At 57.2% G+C, this 16,105-nt stretch overlaps 1 protein-coding gene across 2 annotated transcripts in view; it reads left to right on the top strand.

The window, feature by feature from the left end:
• KIF17 (kinesin family member 17) overlaps positions 1-16,105 on the top strand; it is a 44,709-nt gene that overhangs the window by 14,554 nt on the left and 14,050 nt on the right. For both annotated transcript variants that reach the window (XM_058553089.1, XM_058553088.1), the window contains exons 5-10: positions 988-1,440; positions 5,515-5,624; positions 9,879-10,026; positions 11,527-12,083; positions 13,039-13,119; positions 14,171-14,382. In XM_058553089.1, coding sequence (XP_058409072.1) covers positions 988-1,440; positions 5,515-5,624; positions 9,879-10,026; positions 11,527-12,083; positions 13,039-13,119; positions 14,171-14,382 — 1,561 coding nt within the window. The remainder of the gene's footprint in view (positions 1-987; positions 1,441-5,514; positions 5,625-9,878; positions 10,027-11,526; positions 12,084-13,038; positions 13,120-14,170; positions 14,383-16,105) is intronic.

Here is a 16,105-nt window from a genome sequence, read left to right as displayed (position 1 = left end):
GAGCAGCAAGCTCTCTTCTGATGAGCACTTGCCGTGTGCTAGTGCCATCCTGGGCTCTTTGCACACCTGCTCTCAGTGTAATCTCACAGCCACCCTGTGGGCTGGGTCTTTGATTCCCATTTTACTGAAAGAAAGGCTGAGGCTCAGAGTCAAGTGAAGTTATTTCCCCAAGTTTCACAGCTGCTAAAGGATAGACTCGAGTTTGGACCCTCCAAGTCTGTGTCTTCAAAACCTGTGCTTCTGAGCCCCTGCTAACAGCCGGCGCCCGGCTCCCGTCACCCTTAACACTGGGGGTCTGCCCTGTGAGCACAGCCTCAGTTGCTGCAGAACTGGGCTTGTTCTCAGGGGAAACAGACACCTGCTCTGTGCTGGGCCCTGTGTAGACCCTGTAAAAATGTGCTGTCAGTTTACTTTACTCTTCCCAACAGCCAGCCCTAGTGGGGAGCTATTGTTAGTCTTAGTTTGTTGATGTGAGAATTGAGGATCAGAGAGGTGCATGACTCTGCTAAGGTCACACAGCAAGTAGGAGGCAGGACTGAGATGGGAACCAGGTCCAAGACTCTCCAAAGCTGATGTTTTTTGCATTAAGGATACAACACCCTGGTGACCCAGTCCCATCCCCCCATCCCCCACCTTTGGCCTCACAGGAAATCTGTAGGGGCTGTTGTGATAGTCCTAAGAAACTCTGCTGCCCTCAGAGAATAGCCTGTACCTCCCAGCCCCTGCTCCCTGGAGTCAGGCAGTCCTGGGTTCTGATTTTGGCTCCACCGCTTAACAGCTGTGTGTCCTTGGGCAGGTTAAATGCCCTTTCTGAGCCTCAGTTTCCTCATCTGTAAGATGGGTACAATAGCAGCATCTCCTTCACGGGGCTCCTGTGCAGCTGAAATGAGGCCTTTGGTGGGTGTGAGCACTGGTGCCTGGTGGCTCTGCCCTCATGAGCCTGGGGGCTCGTCTAAGGCCCTCACCCTCTGCCTGGTCTGTCTGCAGACGAGCGGGGCAAGGACCACCTCCGGGCGGGCAAGCTGAACCTGGTGGACCTGGCGGGCAGCGAGCGGCAGTCCAAGACGGGTGCCACGGGGGAGCGGCTCAAGGAGGCCACCAAGATCAACCTGTCGCTGTCGGCGCTGGGCAATGTCATCTCGGCCCTGGTGGACGGGCGCTGCAGACACATCCCTTACCGGGACTCGAAGCTGACGCGGCTGCTGCAGGACTCGCTGGGTGGCAACACCAAGACGCTGATGGTGGCCTGCCTGTCGCCGGCCGACAACAACTACGACGAGACGCTGAGCACGCTGCGCTACGCCAACCGAGCCAAGAACATCAGGAACAAACCACGCATCAACCAGGACCCCAAGGATGCCCTCCTGCGCGAGTACCAGGAGGAGATCAAGAGGCTCAGGGCCATCCTGGCCCGGCAGATGAGCCCCAGCAGCCTGGCAGGTGGGGCGCTGGGGGAAGCAGGCGGCAGGGAGGGTCTTCCCGCCTCCCGCTTCCTGTCTGAGAGACGTGGAGGCAGTGCCTCCCTCCTCGCAACTTCATGTGAGCACAGCTTTTGGGCAGTCGGGGGAGCCCCGGTTGGTGGTGGCCCAGGTAGGTCTGCTCGCCCATGCCCAGGAGGAGGCCGGTCTGTCTGTCCCGTCAGCTGCAGGCTCTGTCGCCCGCTCCCCGCCCCCCCGCTGCCTGCCTGCTGTCTCTGTGGCAGCATCGTGATGCTGTGCTGCCTAGCAGCTGGGTGACTCGCTCCCCCGCGTCCCGCCCCTGCTCCCAGTTAGGCACTTTGCGATTGCAGCTCCCACGCAGGTAGAAATCCACACCTGGAGCATAGGCCTGCAGGGTCCTTGCAACTGAGCGACTCCACGGTTTTCTTTGCCTGAGAACCTGTTGGGGAAGGGAGCATAAAAACCCTGAGTCCATCTGTCCATTCATCCACCTCCCCACCCACCTTCCTCTCTATCCACCCGTTCTACACACACACTCGTTCATCTACTCATCCACCCATCCATCCACCATCCGCCCATCCACCCACCCATCCACCTACCCATTTACCCATCCACTCACCCATTTACCCACCCACCCACCCATTTACCCATCCACCCGCCTACCCTTCCATTTACCTACCCAACCTCCCACCCACTCCATTATTTATCCATCTACCCACTCACCCATCCATCCACTCACCCATCCATTTAATCCACCATCCATTCACCCGTTCTGTCCAGCCACCCCATCCATCCTACCGTCCACATATCCACCCATTTATTCACTCCATCCTGTCTGCCATCCTTTTATCTGTCTTTCCGCTCACCCACCCAACCATCCATTCAAAGTTCACAAAACACCCCCTCTGTGTGTGGACCTGTGCTGGGCACTGAGACACAGAGATGAAGCAGATCCAGGCTCTGCCTCTTGGGTACCTCGTCTCCTGCTGGTCACGCTCCAGCAGACCATCGTGTGCATCCAGGGCAGAGAGCTGCACAGGCACTGCGGGGCAGAAGGGAGTGCATGGCCACGTCTACCTGGGGTGTGGTCAGTCAGGGAGGCTTCACAGGGAGGGGGTGATCGAGCAGAGTCTTGGGGGATGAGAAGTCTCCCAGTTAGACAGGATGAGAGTGGCTGATGTGTGCAAAGATGCATGCAGTTGTAAGGTGCGTTTGGGGAACCGCAGATAGTTCTGCTGGCTGCCTGGTGAGTAGGGCGGTGGGAGATGGTCAGGGCCCGGAGTGGAGAGGGCCTTGAAGACTCCGATGGGGGCTTCCACTGTGGCAATCTGCCTTCCTCCTCCTCTACTTCCCCACCCCTGACCCTAATCTCCCCCACGATTGGTAAGGGGACACTAGATGGAGGAATGGTGAGAGGTACAAGGAGGGAGTTGGGGAGGCTCTGCCAGTGGCTCCCGAGACCTGCAGTGAACATTGGTGCCGCTGTCTGGTGGTTATCGCGGCAGCCCTGCGGGTAGGGGCTGTGGGTGTCCCCTCCTCCTGGATTAGGAGCAGGCAGCTCAGCAAAGTGAAAAGACTGGTGCAGGGCCGAGAGCCGAGAGCCGAGAGCTGAACTGTAACAGCCAGTTCACGTCCTGGCTCCTTGGGCAAGTGACTCAGCCTCTGAGCCTCAGTGTCCTCATCTGTGAGATGGAGACAACGCCACCTGCCTTGTTATTGTCGTGAGACGGTTGGGAGGATGCGTGAGATAATGCGTGTGTGGGTGTCGCACGGAGCCTGGCACTGAAGCCTCATTAGACAGTACGTGGTGCTTTAGCTTTACAGTTGGGCCTTACACCGAGCTGGGTGTGTCTGACTCCACACTCCCTGTGTTTCCGGCACACGGTGCTCCCTATTAGCTGTAGCCCCTCAGCGCTAGTTCTCCCTCCCGTTACCGGCATTTTTTCTCTCCCCCTTTTAGCAAAACTTGAAACATTTGTCAGTTTTCACTGGCCCCGGATTCTTTCCTTCCGCTCTCTCTTGCCCCCCGTCCAGGCAGCCCTGTGCTCCCATCCCACTGGAGCTGCCCTCGTCATGGGTGACCTTCTGGTTGTTAAATCCAGTGCTCGGACCTCAGGCTGACCTCACCTTGTCCTGTTAGTGTCAGTTGACTCAGCTGATCTCCTCCCTTCTCCTTGAAACCCTTGCTCCCTGGACACCCTCTGTCCTGGTTCTCCCCCTGCCTCCCGGCCACTCTTTCTCAGTCCCCCTACATGAGTCACCACCCCCCAAGCTCCTAACGCTGGGCTATCCCAGGGTCGGCCCTTATCCTCTCCTCTCTCTACACTCCCCTCTAAGCTGGTTTCATCTGGTTTCGTAGCTTTAAACACCATCTCTGTGCTCATGACTGTCACATGTGGACCTTCAGCCTGGCCGTGTGACTTGTGTCCAGGTCTTAATTTATAAAGGTGACTGAATGATGACATGGAGAGGTCAATGCCATTGAAGTAAAAGTTTAATGTTACTCACAGTTACCATAGAAATGAGAGGCATGGCACGCAGGGCCACCGGGGAAGCACCAGGGTCAGCCAGGAGGCAGAGAGGAGGAGGGGAAAGGCCGGGCCAGAGCCTTTATCAGGGTTTCTGTGGGAAAGGCGAGGCCAGGCAGGAGAAACAGCTTAGGATTGGCTAGCTGGAATAATTCTGGCGGGTTTGGGCACAGGGGCCTGGCCCTGGCTGACTTAGGGTGGGGGAGATGTTGGCTTGGTGTGTGCGAGTTAGACAGAGGAGGGGTTGGGGGTGTGGACTGGGGATTGGTTGGTTTGTATATGAAAGGTGGGCTCCCTGATGAGTTGTTTACTCTCTAGGAGTTAGCTGGCCCTGGGAGGGGTCATCTCTCTCTGGCCAACAAGTCCCTCATGGTGTCAAAATGTCATAAAATATAGGGAAAAAAAATTGATATACCATGTCCTCTGAATTCCAGAATTGAATATCCAGCCATCTAATAATCATTTCAAACTCAACATATCCAACACTGAGCTCTTGATCTTCCCCGAACCCCAAGCCTGGTCCTGTAGCTGCCCTACCCAGTTGACGGCAACTCTCTCCTTCCAGGTGTTCAAGCCAGAGGCCTTGGGGTCATCCTTGGCTTCTCGCTTTCGCTCAAACCCATATCGAATCCAGCAGAAGCTCCCTTTGTCTCTACCTTTAAAACATGTGCAGAGTCTGTCCACGGCTGTCTCCCCGGCCTGAGCTGCTAGCATCTCTCGCCTGAGTTACCGCAGAGGCCCCAGCACGTCTCCCGGTGTCTGCCCTTATCCCCCTCAGTACATTCTCCACACAGCCAGGGAGATCCTGTTCAAACGCAAGTCCTTTCAGTGCCCTGCCCAGACCCTCCACTGGCCTGGTTTAACCCCGGGTAAAAGCTGAAGCCCTCACCGTGGCCTGCAAGGTCCCCAGGATCTGGCCCCATTCCCTCTCCGACCTCCTCTTTGCCCATACTCTTCCTCGCTCACTCCACTCCAGCCACCCTGGCCCCCTGGCTGTTCCTAGGACAGTCCAGGCCTCTGCCTGCCTCAGGACCTTTGCACTCACTGCTCTCTTCTGTCTGTTCCCAGGATCTCTGCCTGCCTCTCCCCCTTGCTTCCTTCAGATCACTGCTTTCCTCTCACCTTGTCTCAAAGGTCTTCTCTGGCCACACTATTTAGATTACAGTCTTTCCCCCTGGTTCTTACTTCTGAGCACTCTCCTGCTTTCTTTTTCTTCTCAGAATGTATCACCTTGTAATGTGTTATGCATTTTTCTTATTCATATTTTTTTTGCCTTTCTCCCCCAATTGAAAACCAACCTGGCCGTGGAATTATGTCTGTTTTATTCAATGCCACATCTCCAGTGCCTAGAACATGTAGATGCTCATTAAATATTTATTGAATGACCAGGTAAATGAGGATTTTACATAAAGACATGCTTGAAATAAGTTCAATACTTTGAAGTCTTTTTTGAATGAGCATGTGGTTGTCTTTTTATGGATTTCTGTTTAGTTCCTGCAAATCGTGTGCACCTAGGTCCCAGCCCCTCATTTTTGCTTTTCTCCCAGCCCTGCTGTCCAGTCAGGTGCCCCTAGACCCTGTCCAGACTGAGGAGAAGCTGTTGCCCCAGGCTGTGACCCAGCGTGACACGGAGGCCGAGAAGCAGCTCATCCGGGAGGTGAGACCCCGAGCAGGGCGGGGAACGGGTGGGCAGGTGGGGCCCCGCAGGAGACCAACCATTTCACCCCCACCGCCGCCTTGGGTTTGGTACTACAACCTCCCTATTGGAGCTCAGAAGGCTGAGGCTCAGAGAAGTGCCATGTCTTGCCCAAGGTCACACAGCTAAGGAGAGTCTGAGCCAGGATTTGAACTCGGGTTCCTGACTCCAGGGTGCACTCCGTCCCACGTCTGTGCCTGCCCGGGGGGAACAGAGAGGGGCGTGGGGGCGTCTGCAGGATGCCGTCTCCCCTCAGTACTGCAGGGAGGGGTGGCTGGGGATTGGTGGAAGCGGAGAAGGCATTCCTGGCAGGGGAGATGGCCTGTGCAAAGGCGGGGAGGTCAGAGTGGAAGGGTTCTGTCCCCTCAGCAGGTGCCAACAATCCAGGCTGAGAGCAGGGCAGCCGGGTGGGCAGTGGGGAGCCCCCGGGCGCCTATTTGACCAGTGGATAAGTGGGGTGTTGGCCTCCCAGAGACAGCTGTCCCCTGGGGGCACCTGGGTCCCCCTCCCGCATGTGTGCCTCCCAGCGTCTCTGGGGACCAGCAGGGCAGGTAACCCCCTGATTTACAGATGCGGAGCCGGTCCCCAGAGGGGAACCTAGACAGCCAGTCCCGGCAGAGCCTCCCAGCTCCCTGCTGAGGCTCCATCCTGACTCCAGGCTCTGCTGATTTCCTGAGGCTCCAGCCATTTGAGGGCTGCACCTGAGACCCCATCGTGTGGTGGGGTCCCTTTAGGGCACTAGCTTTTTCCTAGTGGAGAACCTAATGCCGGGCAGGAACAGCACTGCAGGGACTGGGACCTGGGTGTATCTGCAGCTGGGCCTCTGCCACTCAGCTGTGACCTCAGGGGCCATCAGCCCTGGGGCCCCTGGAAGCCCCTGGTCAGGCTGTGAGGGCCTGGGGCCCAGCCTTGAGGGGCAGGCAGGTAAGGCCTGGGGATCTCAGTCCTGTGGGCTGGAGGGTGGGAGAAATCGACTGGAGAGTCCCCAAGAGCTGCCCCATGACAGGCATAGGCTGTTACTGTTTGGGGAGAGGCTCAATTATGGGTCTTCGATAAACCCCATCCCGGGCCCTGTGAAGGTTCTGGGCGCTCAGCTGCTCACTCTGCCTTTTCCCCTGCTGGGTCTGGGAGCTCCTGGGGCAAGACTAGGTGTCAGGTCCATCTCTGGAGCCCTGGGCCCAGCTCCTGGGGAGGTGTTGGGAGGAGGGGGCCTTTCGGCATGGCTGAGCCCACAGGAATGAAAGAATCACACTTTGGGGGTTTAGAATGGGTTTCGGAATCCTGTAGAAACAAGTGGATGTCGATCACAAAAACGGGAGGGACGGGAGTGTTGGCCAGGTGCTGGGATGGAATCTTCCTCCTGAGGAAGGTCGGTTGCATGGCAGACACCCTGGCTGTCCTATGAGCAGGGCACCTCCGCCCCCTAGTGGTCACCATGGCAAAGAGACGCTGTTCTGGGCTGGCTGCTCCGAGTAGCCAGTGATTGGAGGGTCCTTCTGCCCTGGGGTTGGGGGTCACCTGCCTCCTCCTCGTGGGGCAGCGTAGTGGAGCACTGCCGCCTGAGGCCACCACAAAGTTTCTTTTTCTGACCCTGGAGTTTCTTCTGTGAGCCACACTTGGAGGCAGAGCTGAGGGTGTCTGTCCTCCCTCTCCCCACTCTCCCTCCTTCCCTCCCTCCCTCTCCCCTCTCTCCCTCTCTCCCTCCCATATGTGCTTTCACTTATGACTCATATTCATTGAGACCTACTATGTGCCTGGAACTGTGCCTTCCTTTCCTTTCCATTCCAGAACCAATCAGGGTGCTGAGGATAAGGGAGGTGGCCCCTGTGTGTAGTGGAGAAGGCACCGGGCCAGGAATTGGCTCAGCCAGGAGCTGGAGGTGTGACTCTGTGGGCTTCAGTCTCCTGGCTGTACCGGGGCATTTGGACTAGAAGATTCCTAGAGTCATTTACATTGCAACTTTTACATTCTGCAAGTCCGGTCCTATGGGCTCTGTGACTGGGCAGGCTGTTTAAGCTCTCTGAGCCTGTGTCTTCCTCTCTAGAATGGGCGTAATAGCAGCTTTCCTGCTGCGGTACGAGGGTGACATGAAGGGGTATCTGCTCATCACTGGGTGTGTGATGAGTACCAAGCGGCAGTTGGGGGTCTAGGTTTGCACTCTGGCCCCCCATTCAGTCAGTCATCAGGCATTTTCTGAGCACCTGCTAGGCTCTGGGCACTGTAGTTGGAGGCGCATGTGGGGCCAAGGAAGAGTTTTATTGTTTTTAATATTGGAAGTAACAGAGCATGTTTTGTAGACTGCCAGGAATGATCTAGTACAGGGGAGAGGTCTGTGTTATAGGAGGGAGATGGGAGACCGAAGAGCAAAGTCCTCGAGGGGATGGGTTGGCTTCAGATGGTTCATCCACCGTCACAAGAGGATGAGGAGCTTTCAGACAGACCTGCAGGTGGATGGGAGGATGCGGGGCTGGGAAGGTGGGGAGCTCTTGTCTGATGGCCTCAGTGTTCTCTGTGAAGTACCAGATAGGAAATGTGGGGGAGTGGAGGGTTGTGGAGAGAGAGAGAGTAGAAGGACTGGGGAGGGGTGCTGAGCCACGTAGAGGCCCCCCTGAGAGTCAATGTAAATGACTCTAGGAATCTTCTAGTCCAAATGCCCCTGGTACAGCCAGGAGACTGAAGCCCACAGAGTCACACCTCCAGGTTACACATTTACAGGTGAGACTGGAGGTTGATGCTGCTGTGTGTGTGCGTGTCTGTGTGTGCACGCGCATATGTGTGCATCTCCAGTCGGGTCTTGCTAGGGTGTTGGTGCGACTGGACTGAGGCCTGGGTTGAGCCGGGGTCAGGGCTGTGCTGGGAGGAAATGATGGAGGGTGCTGGGGTGAGGGAGTCGGGGTTCACTGCTGAGGGACGATTATCGTGCCAGTCCCAGGATCCCAGCTGGGTGAGGAGGGAAGCGAGGGGGTGTGAGCTGCAGGTCTCCATGAGGCCGTCAGAGAGCTGCTTGGTTCTGGGCGAGTTGTGGAGCCTCCCTGGGCCTCAGTAACGTCGCAGCTGTCGTCCTGAGCCTCAGATGTCTCTCTGTGTGCTGCAGAAGGCACAGTTACGTTTCAGTGACCCTCCGTGCCCTTCTCTCTCTCCCCGAGAGCCCGGGTCATGCTCTCTGTGCCGCTGTGGGATTCTGTGCTGGTGTTGTACTGCCAGAAGGGTCTGGTGAGGTGGGCGTGTGTGCCGGGGCTCTCCCTCCCCAGCCGTGTCTGGGCCTCTGGCTAGTTCAGCTGCAGGCCCCTCCGTCAGGAGCGGCTCCAAAAGACAGAGGGTCACAGACTGTAACTCACCAGTGCCTGGCCCTCCCGTGGGAGACGAGTCTCAGGCACCTGAGTGGTCTCAGTTACCCTCGGGCCCAGCAGTTTGGCCTCATGCTCTTCCTGCTTCAGTGGCCGTTCCCCGAGGCCCTCCTCTGTGCCAGGCACGGAGGCCGCGAGAATGATGGCTGCTCATGATCCGCGCTGAGAAGAAATAGGCCAGGTGACAGAGAGCGGTGGTGGGGGTCCTCTGGGTGCCCGGTCAGGGAAGGGCTCTCCGGGGGGCGTTACTAAGCTGAGGCCTGAAGGGAAGAGCTTGCCAGGGAGCAAGGGCAGAGGCCCTGAGGCAGGGGGGATGCGGGCGCGTCCAAATGTGGCAAAAATGAGGTGTGGTCAAGGGGTGGGCCGGCCAGGTAACTGCAGACTCAGGTCAAGTGGAGGAGCTGAGATTTTATCCTTGGACAAGGGAAGCCCTTGAGACATGAGGAGGAAGGTTGGGGGCACGAGTGGAGGCGGGGGACCAGGTGGAGGCCATTTGGGCAAGAGCTGGTGGTGATGGCCGAGGCGGAGAGAGAAGCAGAGGAATGAAAATATGTGTCATTGTTGATGGTTGAGGACCGTTTGGTTACAGCATACTTGTTGCTGCAGAAGGTGTTCGTGATACAGTGCTGTGTGCAAACAACAGACCACAAACGAATACATGTGTTACTAACCAGTGAAAATGCATCACCAAGAGTTCAGAAGGGTCTGCACCAGCCAGTAATTATCCAGTGTTGTGTAGGTCATTTTAATGTTGTTCTTTTGGCTTGTTTGTATTTCCTGGATTGTTTGACGAAAAAGGAGCACTGAAAGTCGTGTTTTGAAGTGGTGGTAAAAGGCTGCCCCCTGGGCGTCCCCTCGCCATTCCCAGGAGTATGAAGAGCGCCTGGCCCGGCTGCGGGCCGACTACGAGGCCGAGCAGGAGTCCAGGGCCCGGCTGGAGGAGGACATCACTGCCATGCGCAACTCGTACGACGTGAAGCTGTCCACGCTGGAGGAGAACCTGCGCAAGGAGACAGGTGGGCACCGCGTCCGGCCGTCAGGAGGGAGACCAGCCCGCTCTCCTCCTTGTTTTACTGGCTGACGTTTCTATAGCACTTTCTACCCACCAGGCTCAGTTTTGTTTAATCCTCACAACAGCCCAGCAAAGTAGGTACCACAATTACTCTTATTTTATAGATGAGGAAACAGAGGCACAGAAAGGGTAAGTAAGTTGCCTAGGGTCACACAGCTGGTAAAGTGGAGCCAGAATTTGAACCCAGGCAGCCTGACCCCAGAGCCAGCGTGCTTACCCACAACACTGCATCCTGATGCGTTGGCCACAGGCTGGGCCCCAGCCCAAGGCTGACTTAGAGCTGTTCATATATCATCCATGTTTTATGGACGAGTCCCTTCCTCGAGTTTCTGCATGTTCTATAGTTTCCTCTCACTTCTGAATCCATCTCTTACCAAAGCAACCACATCCCATAATAAGCTTTCAATCATTAGCAAGATCTTTAACCTTCCTGGAAGTTTTTGTCTTCTTTTTGACATTCTAGAATGTTCCACCCACCACTCTCATTCAAACACCCATGGTGCGAGGCAGCCCAGACATCCTGGTACTCACCCAGGTGTTGTAAAATCCATCTTGTAAGGACAGTGGCATTGGTCACATCATTGGTACCATGTATTGAGCATTGCTGTGTGCTGGGTACTGGGTAGGTGCTCCCCTGCACCCCCTCAGTGCGGGAGGACTCTGCATCCTCACATACCAGGGTGCAGACTGAGGCTCGGAGAGGGTGGACGTCCTCTTTCAGCAAAGGGAGCATCGGGACTTCTCAGGGGAGCCCAGACACAAGCGACTAAGAAGGAGATGGGATCTTGAGGAGGGGGTCTAATGCCCAGGAGCTGGGAGCACTAAGGAGGCCTATGTGGCCGTAGTCCTGTCCAAGCTGGGAGGAAGATGCTACTCTTGGTGTAGACCCAGAGGAAGAGGGGAGGGGCAGGTTCTAGAATTTTCTGTCCTTGCAGTCCAGTTTGAATATTAGGCCTCCGAGTGATTTTATTTGGTCTCTCTGACATTCATCCACAGAGTTCATTTAACTCCCATGAATCTAGCATATCCCGTGGATACGAGCCCTGCACTGGGCACCCCAGCGGGGTCCCTAAGGGTCTTGGGTGTGGAATCTAATCAGGAGCTCTCAGCCTTGCAGGCAGTAAGACCCACAGGGCAGTCAGCTTACCTGCTGAGAGCAGTCCCCCAGCAGGGTAGTAAGAGCCCAGCACCTAACAGCTGGGAGGTCAGAGAAAGGAGAGATCATGGTGCTGATCAGGGAAGGCTTCCTGGAAGAGGTGGAAGGATATGGGGTTTGAGTTCTGATGAGGGAGAGGGCAGTGGGGCAGAGATGGGAAACCAGTATCTAGGGGCCCTGGGGGCTCTTCAGCTGGTCTCTTGGAGATTGTGGCCTTGGGGCCAGCTTCCAGGGAAGAGTCCCCTCATTCTAACCTGTAAAAAGCTAAGGGAAGTTCCCCATTTGCAGAGGCTGTCCTGAAGGCAGAAGTCCTCTACAAGGCGGAGGTCATGTCCAGGGCTGAGTTTGCCAACAGGTCTGAGTACTCACCTACTTTCCGGTATGAGACAGCCGTGAAATCCGAGATCTACTCCATGCCCAACACTCTGCCCAGTGAGGAGGTCTCTAAGACTGAGGTCTCCTCCAGGTTGGAAGGACTGCCCAAGGTGGAGGCCTCCCAGTCTGAGGTTTCCCTTGGGTCTGATGAGTCTTCCACACTCGAAGAAGCCTCCATGTCAGAGGCCTTCCCAGGACCGGAGGAGCCCTCCAACCTGGAGTTCTCCATGCCCGAGGTGGAGGCCAAGGGCAGATACTTCCCAGATGAGAGTCTCGGCCGAGAGGCCATGGAACCCCTGCTGGAGGGGGAGCCCTTCCTCCAGCAAGAGGAGCCACAGCCGATGCCCCCGGAGCTGTTACCAGGCCTGCACGACCCGTTTGCTGAGGTGGAAGCCAAGCTGGCCAGGCTCTCCTCCATGGTGGCCGGGGCAGACGTGCCCCGGGTGGACGTGTCCAGGGTCCCCATGCAGGTAGCTGATGCCATGCAGGATGCCATGCAAAAATTCAGCAGGCAGAGCTTGGCTGGGGGCACCGAGGTTAGTGTGCACGCACAGACGTCTGGCCTCTGTCTCTGCCATCTCCGCCGGCTCCGGCTTGGTGGCCGGCTCAGGGGCGTTAGTATTCAGGGGTCTGGGAAAGAGGAGCTCTGTCTAATGCTCTGGGAATCAATAGGAAAGTTGGGATTGAGACACGAGGCTGCCAGCTGGGCACCTGTTCTGCTGACGTGGGAGATTGCTGAGTTGCCGTGGTTACACTGCGCTTCCAAGCCCGAAAGGGCTGGAGGAGGCCGTGGTCAACCCTCATGCTCTCGCAGGCTCAGAGCAGCGAGCTGGGCTGGGGGTCTGCAGGCGTCCAGCTGCCTTTCGGGGACCACCCAGGGGTCCTGCGATGCCGCTCTTCCTCCACCCTGCCCCTTTGTCCAATGTCTCTCCCTTTACAACCCTTTTTTTGCATTTCAAATGTTTTCCCTCTCTTCTCCCCTCTGTTCTTTTTCCTTTCCTCTCATGTGTGTGTGTGTGTGTGTATAAAGAGCACAGGCCTTTGAATCAGACAGACCTGGGTTCAGATCCCAGCTCTACCACTCACTTGTGTGACCTTGGGCATCACCTTCTTTGGGCCTCGGTTTCCTCATCTATAAGATGGGGATGCTGATGCATGCTTCACACGAGGTCATGCAGGTAACACTCCTGGGACGTCGCAGGTGCTCAGAGTGCACCTGTCTCTCCTCTCTCACCTGTTTCTCTCTTCCCTGTTCTCTCCTCTCCTCACCCCTGCTTCCCCCCCACTGCCCCCCACAGTGACAGGCAGGAGGAGGAGGTGGGGTTGGTGAGCAGCGTGGGGAGCTAAAGAGGGGAGATGGGGGGGAGCAGAGGATGATTCTGGGCCAACCGTCCCTCTTCCTCCCCCACCCCGTGCTCCTGCAAGCGTCCCTCCCTGACAGACCTGCCGGAGCCTGGTGACCTCAGGTCCGAAGCCACGGTAGCCCATGACCTCCAGCCCAGGACTGTGAGTGTCCCCAGGACAGGCCTCTGTGCGGTGGGAGGAGTTCCAGGGGCTGGCTCTTCCGGTGACTCCCGCTTGTCTCCTCCCTCTGTGGGCCTCAGTTTCCTCATCCATGAAGCAGGGACGGCAACCCCAGCCCTCCCCCACCTTATCAGGGGCGGCCCACTGCAAAGCGCTGTACCAGCCAGAGGAGCCTCAGGCCTCTTGTTAGTAGTGTTAATAAGAGGCCGCTGTTCCAGACAGTGGTTTTCAACTTTCCGCAGCCTTGGAACCCCTGTCTAATGTGTAGAGGCCCAGTGTGTGCGGTGGGTGAGGCTGCAGAGAGCGGCTGGGGGCCCAGGGTTCCCTGGGCACTGTCAGGGAACCCCCGTGGGGGCAGGGGCGCCCATTTTGAACACTGCTGCTCTCAGACCAGACCCTTTTCTCTTCTGCTTAAGAAAGCACAACAGGCCACAGGGAGTGAGAGGAAGGCCTTAAATCTACCCACATTTGTGGGGAGAGAAAACCACCTGCCAGCCTCTGGAGCCGGCACCCTGCAGGGGCTCAGCTCCCCTGGCTGTACGGTGACATGGAGATGGCACCCGAGCAGGAGGAAGGGGCCGGGGGAGAGCACGGGCAGGGGGACAGCAAGTGCCGAGGTCTTGGGCTGGAAAGACCTTGACTTTCTCGCACGGGAAAACGTGGCGGGAGCAGCGGCAGGTGGACAGGGCGGCGGCAGGGGACAGCGGGGAGGCAGGGAGCAGGCACGGAGGGCGCCGCAGGCCGCGGAAGAAACTGGATTTCGCTGCCCGTGCAGCGGATCGTGAAGGGTTCTAATCAGGAAAGGGCTGGGATCAGCTGATGCTTCAGGAGAATTGCCCTGGCCGCCTGTGGAGCCTGGGTGGTGGGGGCGGGAGAGGGAGCTGGGAGGCGGTTCGGGAGTGTTGGTGGAAATGGTGGCCGTAAGGATGGGATTGGGTGCACTTCTGTGTAACCGGTGTCCCCGAGCCGGAGGGGAGCCGTCCCAGACCGCGAGCGGATGCCCGCCTCCACCTTGGTTTCTCTTTGTGCTCAGGAGGTCGACCTGGGCCCGGAAGTGGCCAAGGAGGTGGCGTTGGCCGCAGAGCCTGGCGTGGAGGCCGCGGCTGAGGCCCAGGTGGCCTTGGAGGCCCAGCCCCAGCCCCCGCTGGCCATGACCAGCGTGAGAAGGGACAGCGTGGGCGTGGAGGTGGCGGTGCTGACCGACGACCTGCTGCCCGTTGTGGACCAGCAGCAGGTGCTCGCCCGGTAAGCGCCGGAGCTGGGGGCCGGGGGACCCCGCGTCGGGGCGGGAAGGAGCTATGCCCTGGGCTTGGGGGTGGTGGTGCCCTGATTCTTCCTGAGCGCCCCCAGCTCTCCTCCTGCTGTGCTGCGGAGGCCTGATCCTCTCCGGGAGCAGTGGGGCAGGGCTGGCGCTGGAGCCAGCCGGGCGGCAGGGCTCTGCCCTGGAAGCGGCACAGGCGCCCCCAGATCCCCTCAGGCGCCTGCTGGGAGCGGCTGCTCTAGGAGAAGGTGAAGGGACCACTGCCCGTCTGGCTTTGCTGGGTCTGGCCTCCAGGTTTCAAGAAGCGCAGGGCAGAGCCATGCAGGCTTCCCTCAGGTCCCAGCCCAGCCTCTGGTGCCCTCCCTGATGAAAGACTTGCTCCCCCTGGGGGCAAGACACTCCCAAATACCCTCTGAGGCCACCTGGGGAGCTGGGCTTCCCTCACCCGCTGTGCAGTTTTGTGCAAGTCACTTAATTTTTCTGAGTCTCGGTTCTCACTTCTGTAAATGAGAGTAATGTCAGGCCCACCTGCATGACAGAGTCAGCCTCCTCCCAGTCCCCAGTCCCTAGCAACTGAGCAGCTACTGCATGCTGGGCACCAGGACGCAAGGATGAACGAGCTGCCGCCTTGGCCTTCAAGGGGCTCCCAGTCCCGGGGGGAGGTAGATACACAGGCCTGGGTTCTGTAGCAGTTAGAACGGAGTGGGCTGTGCAGTCGGCCGCCTGGGTTCCCGTCCACCTCCACCACTACCTAGCTCTACCACCTGGGGCCCACCATAAACCTCTCTGTGCCTTAGCTTCTCATCCACAAAATGGGTGATAATCAGAGTTCCACCTTGAGAAGCTTGTGAGGGTCACAGGAGACAGGGCCTGCAGAGGTGGCAGCCCAGCCTTGGGCACCCAGAAAACACTCAGCACGTGTCGTGGCGGTTTTCACGATGTGGTCTGGAGTGTGGTCAGGGAAGGCTTCCCAGAAGAGGGGACACCTGAACAGGGCTTGCACAACAGATGCCTCAGGGGTGGCGTTTGAGGAACAGGCCACAGCCAAGGTGGCACACAGGCACAGAGGGGGAATCAGCCTGGGTGTTTGGAGAAGTCTGAGCAGCGAGTTAAAGCTGAGTGAGTTGTGGGGGTTGAGTGCAGGGGGAGATGAGATAGTGTGCCCCCAGGGGGCTTGGGCTTCATCCTGATGGGGACCCTAGAAGGACTTTAAACAGGGCAGTGACTTGGACATGGCCCCTCTGCCCTGGCTGCCGTCCAACAGCTTCGAGCTGAGCCTGAACTGAGTCGGAGCCCAGCTGCTTGGTTGCACAGTTCCGTTCTTTCCCGTGAGTGCTATCCGTCCCCTGTTCTGAACCCCTGTTATGCCTTTAGTTAGAAGCCCCTTACATCCCTTTGGAAAGAGGCAGAGTTAAAACACTTTTGTGGGGCTTTGTCAGACAGTGAGGGGCTCCACATAAGCCTTTCTTTGTAGATATTTAAAACTTGCACCTTTAAAGGGCAAAACTCTAAACATTTGTGAGCATTTTGGATATAAATATTTTTTTAAATGTATTGTTACCATCCCTGCCTGATTAAGCATTGTGGACATAATTATTTTTTTCGCATTTTCTATTGAAGTATAATTGACATACAGCATTATATTAGTTTCAGGTGTACAACATAATGATTCGATATTTGTATACATTGTGAAATGATCACAATAAG

This window comes from Diceros bicornis, chromosome 13 (genome assembly GCF_020826845.1).
Source record: "Diceros bicornis minor isolate mBicDic1 chromosome 13, mDicBic1.mat.cur, whole genome shotgun sequence".
In the NCBI taxonomy this organism is placed as follows: Eukaryota; Metazoa; Chordata; class Mammalia; order Perissodactyla; family Rhinocerotidae; genus Diceros; species Diceros bicornis.
The sequence above is the reverse complement of the archived record's forward strand: the minus strand, read 5'-3'. Positions and strand labels throughout refer to the sequence as shown.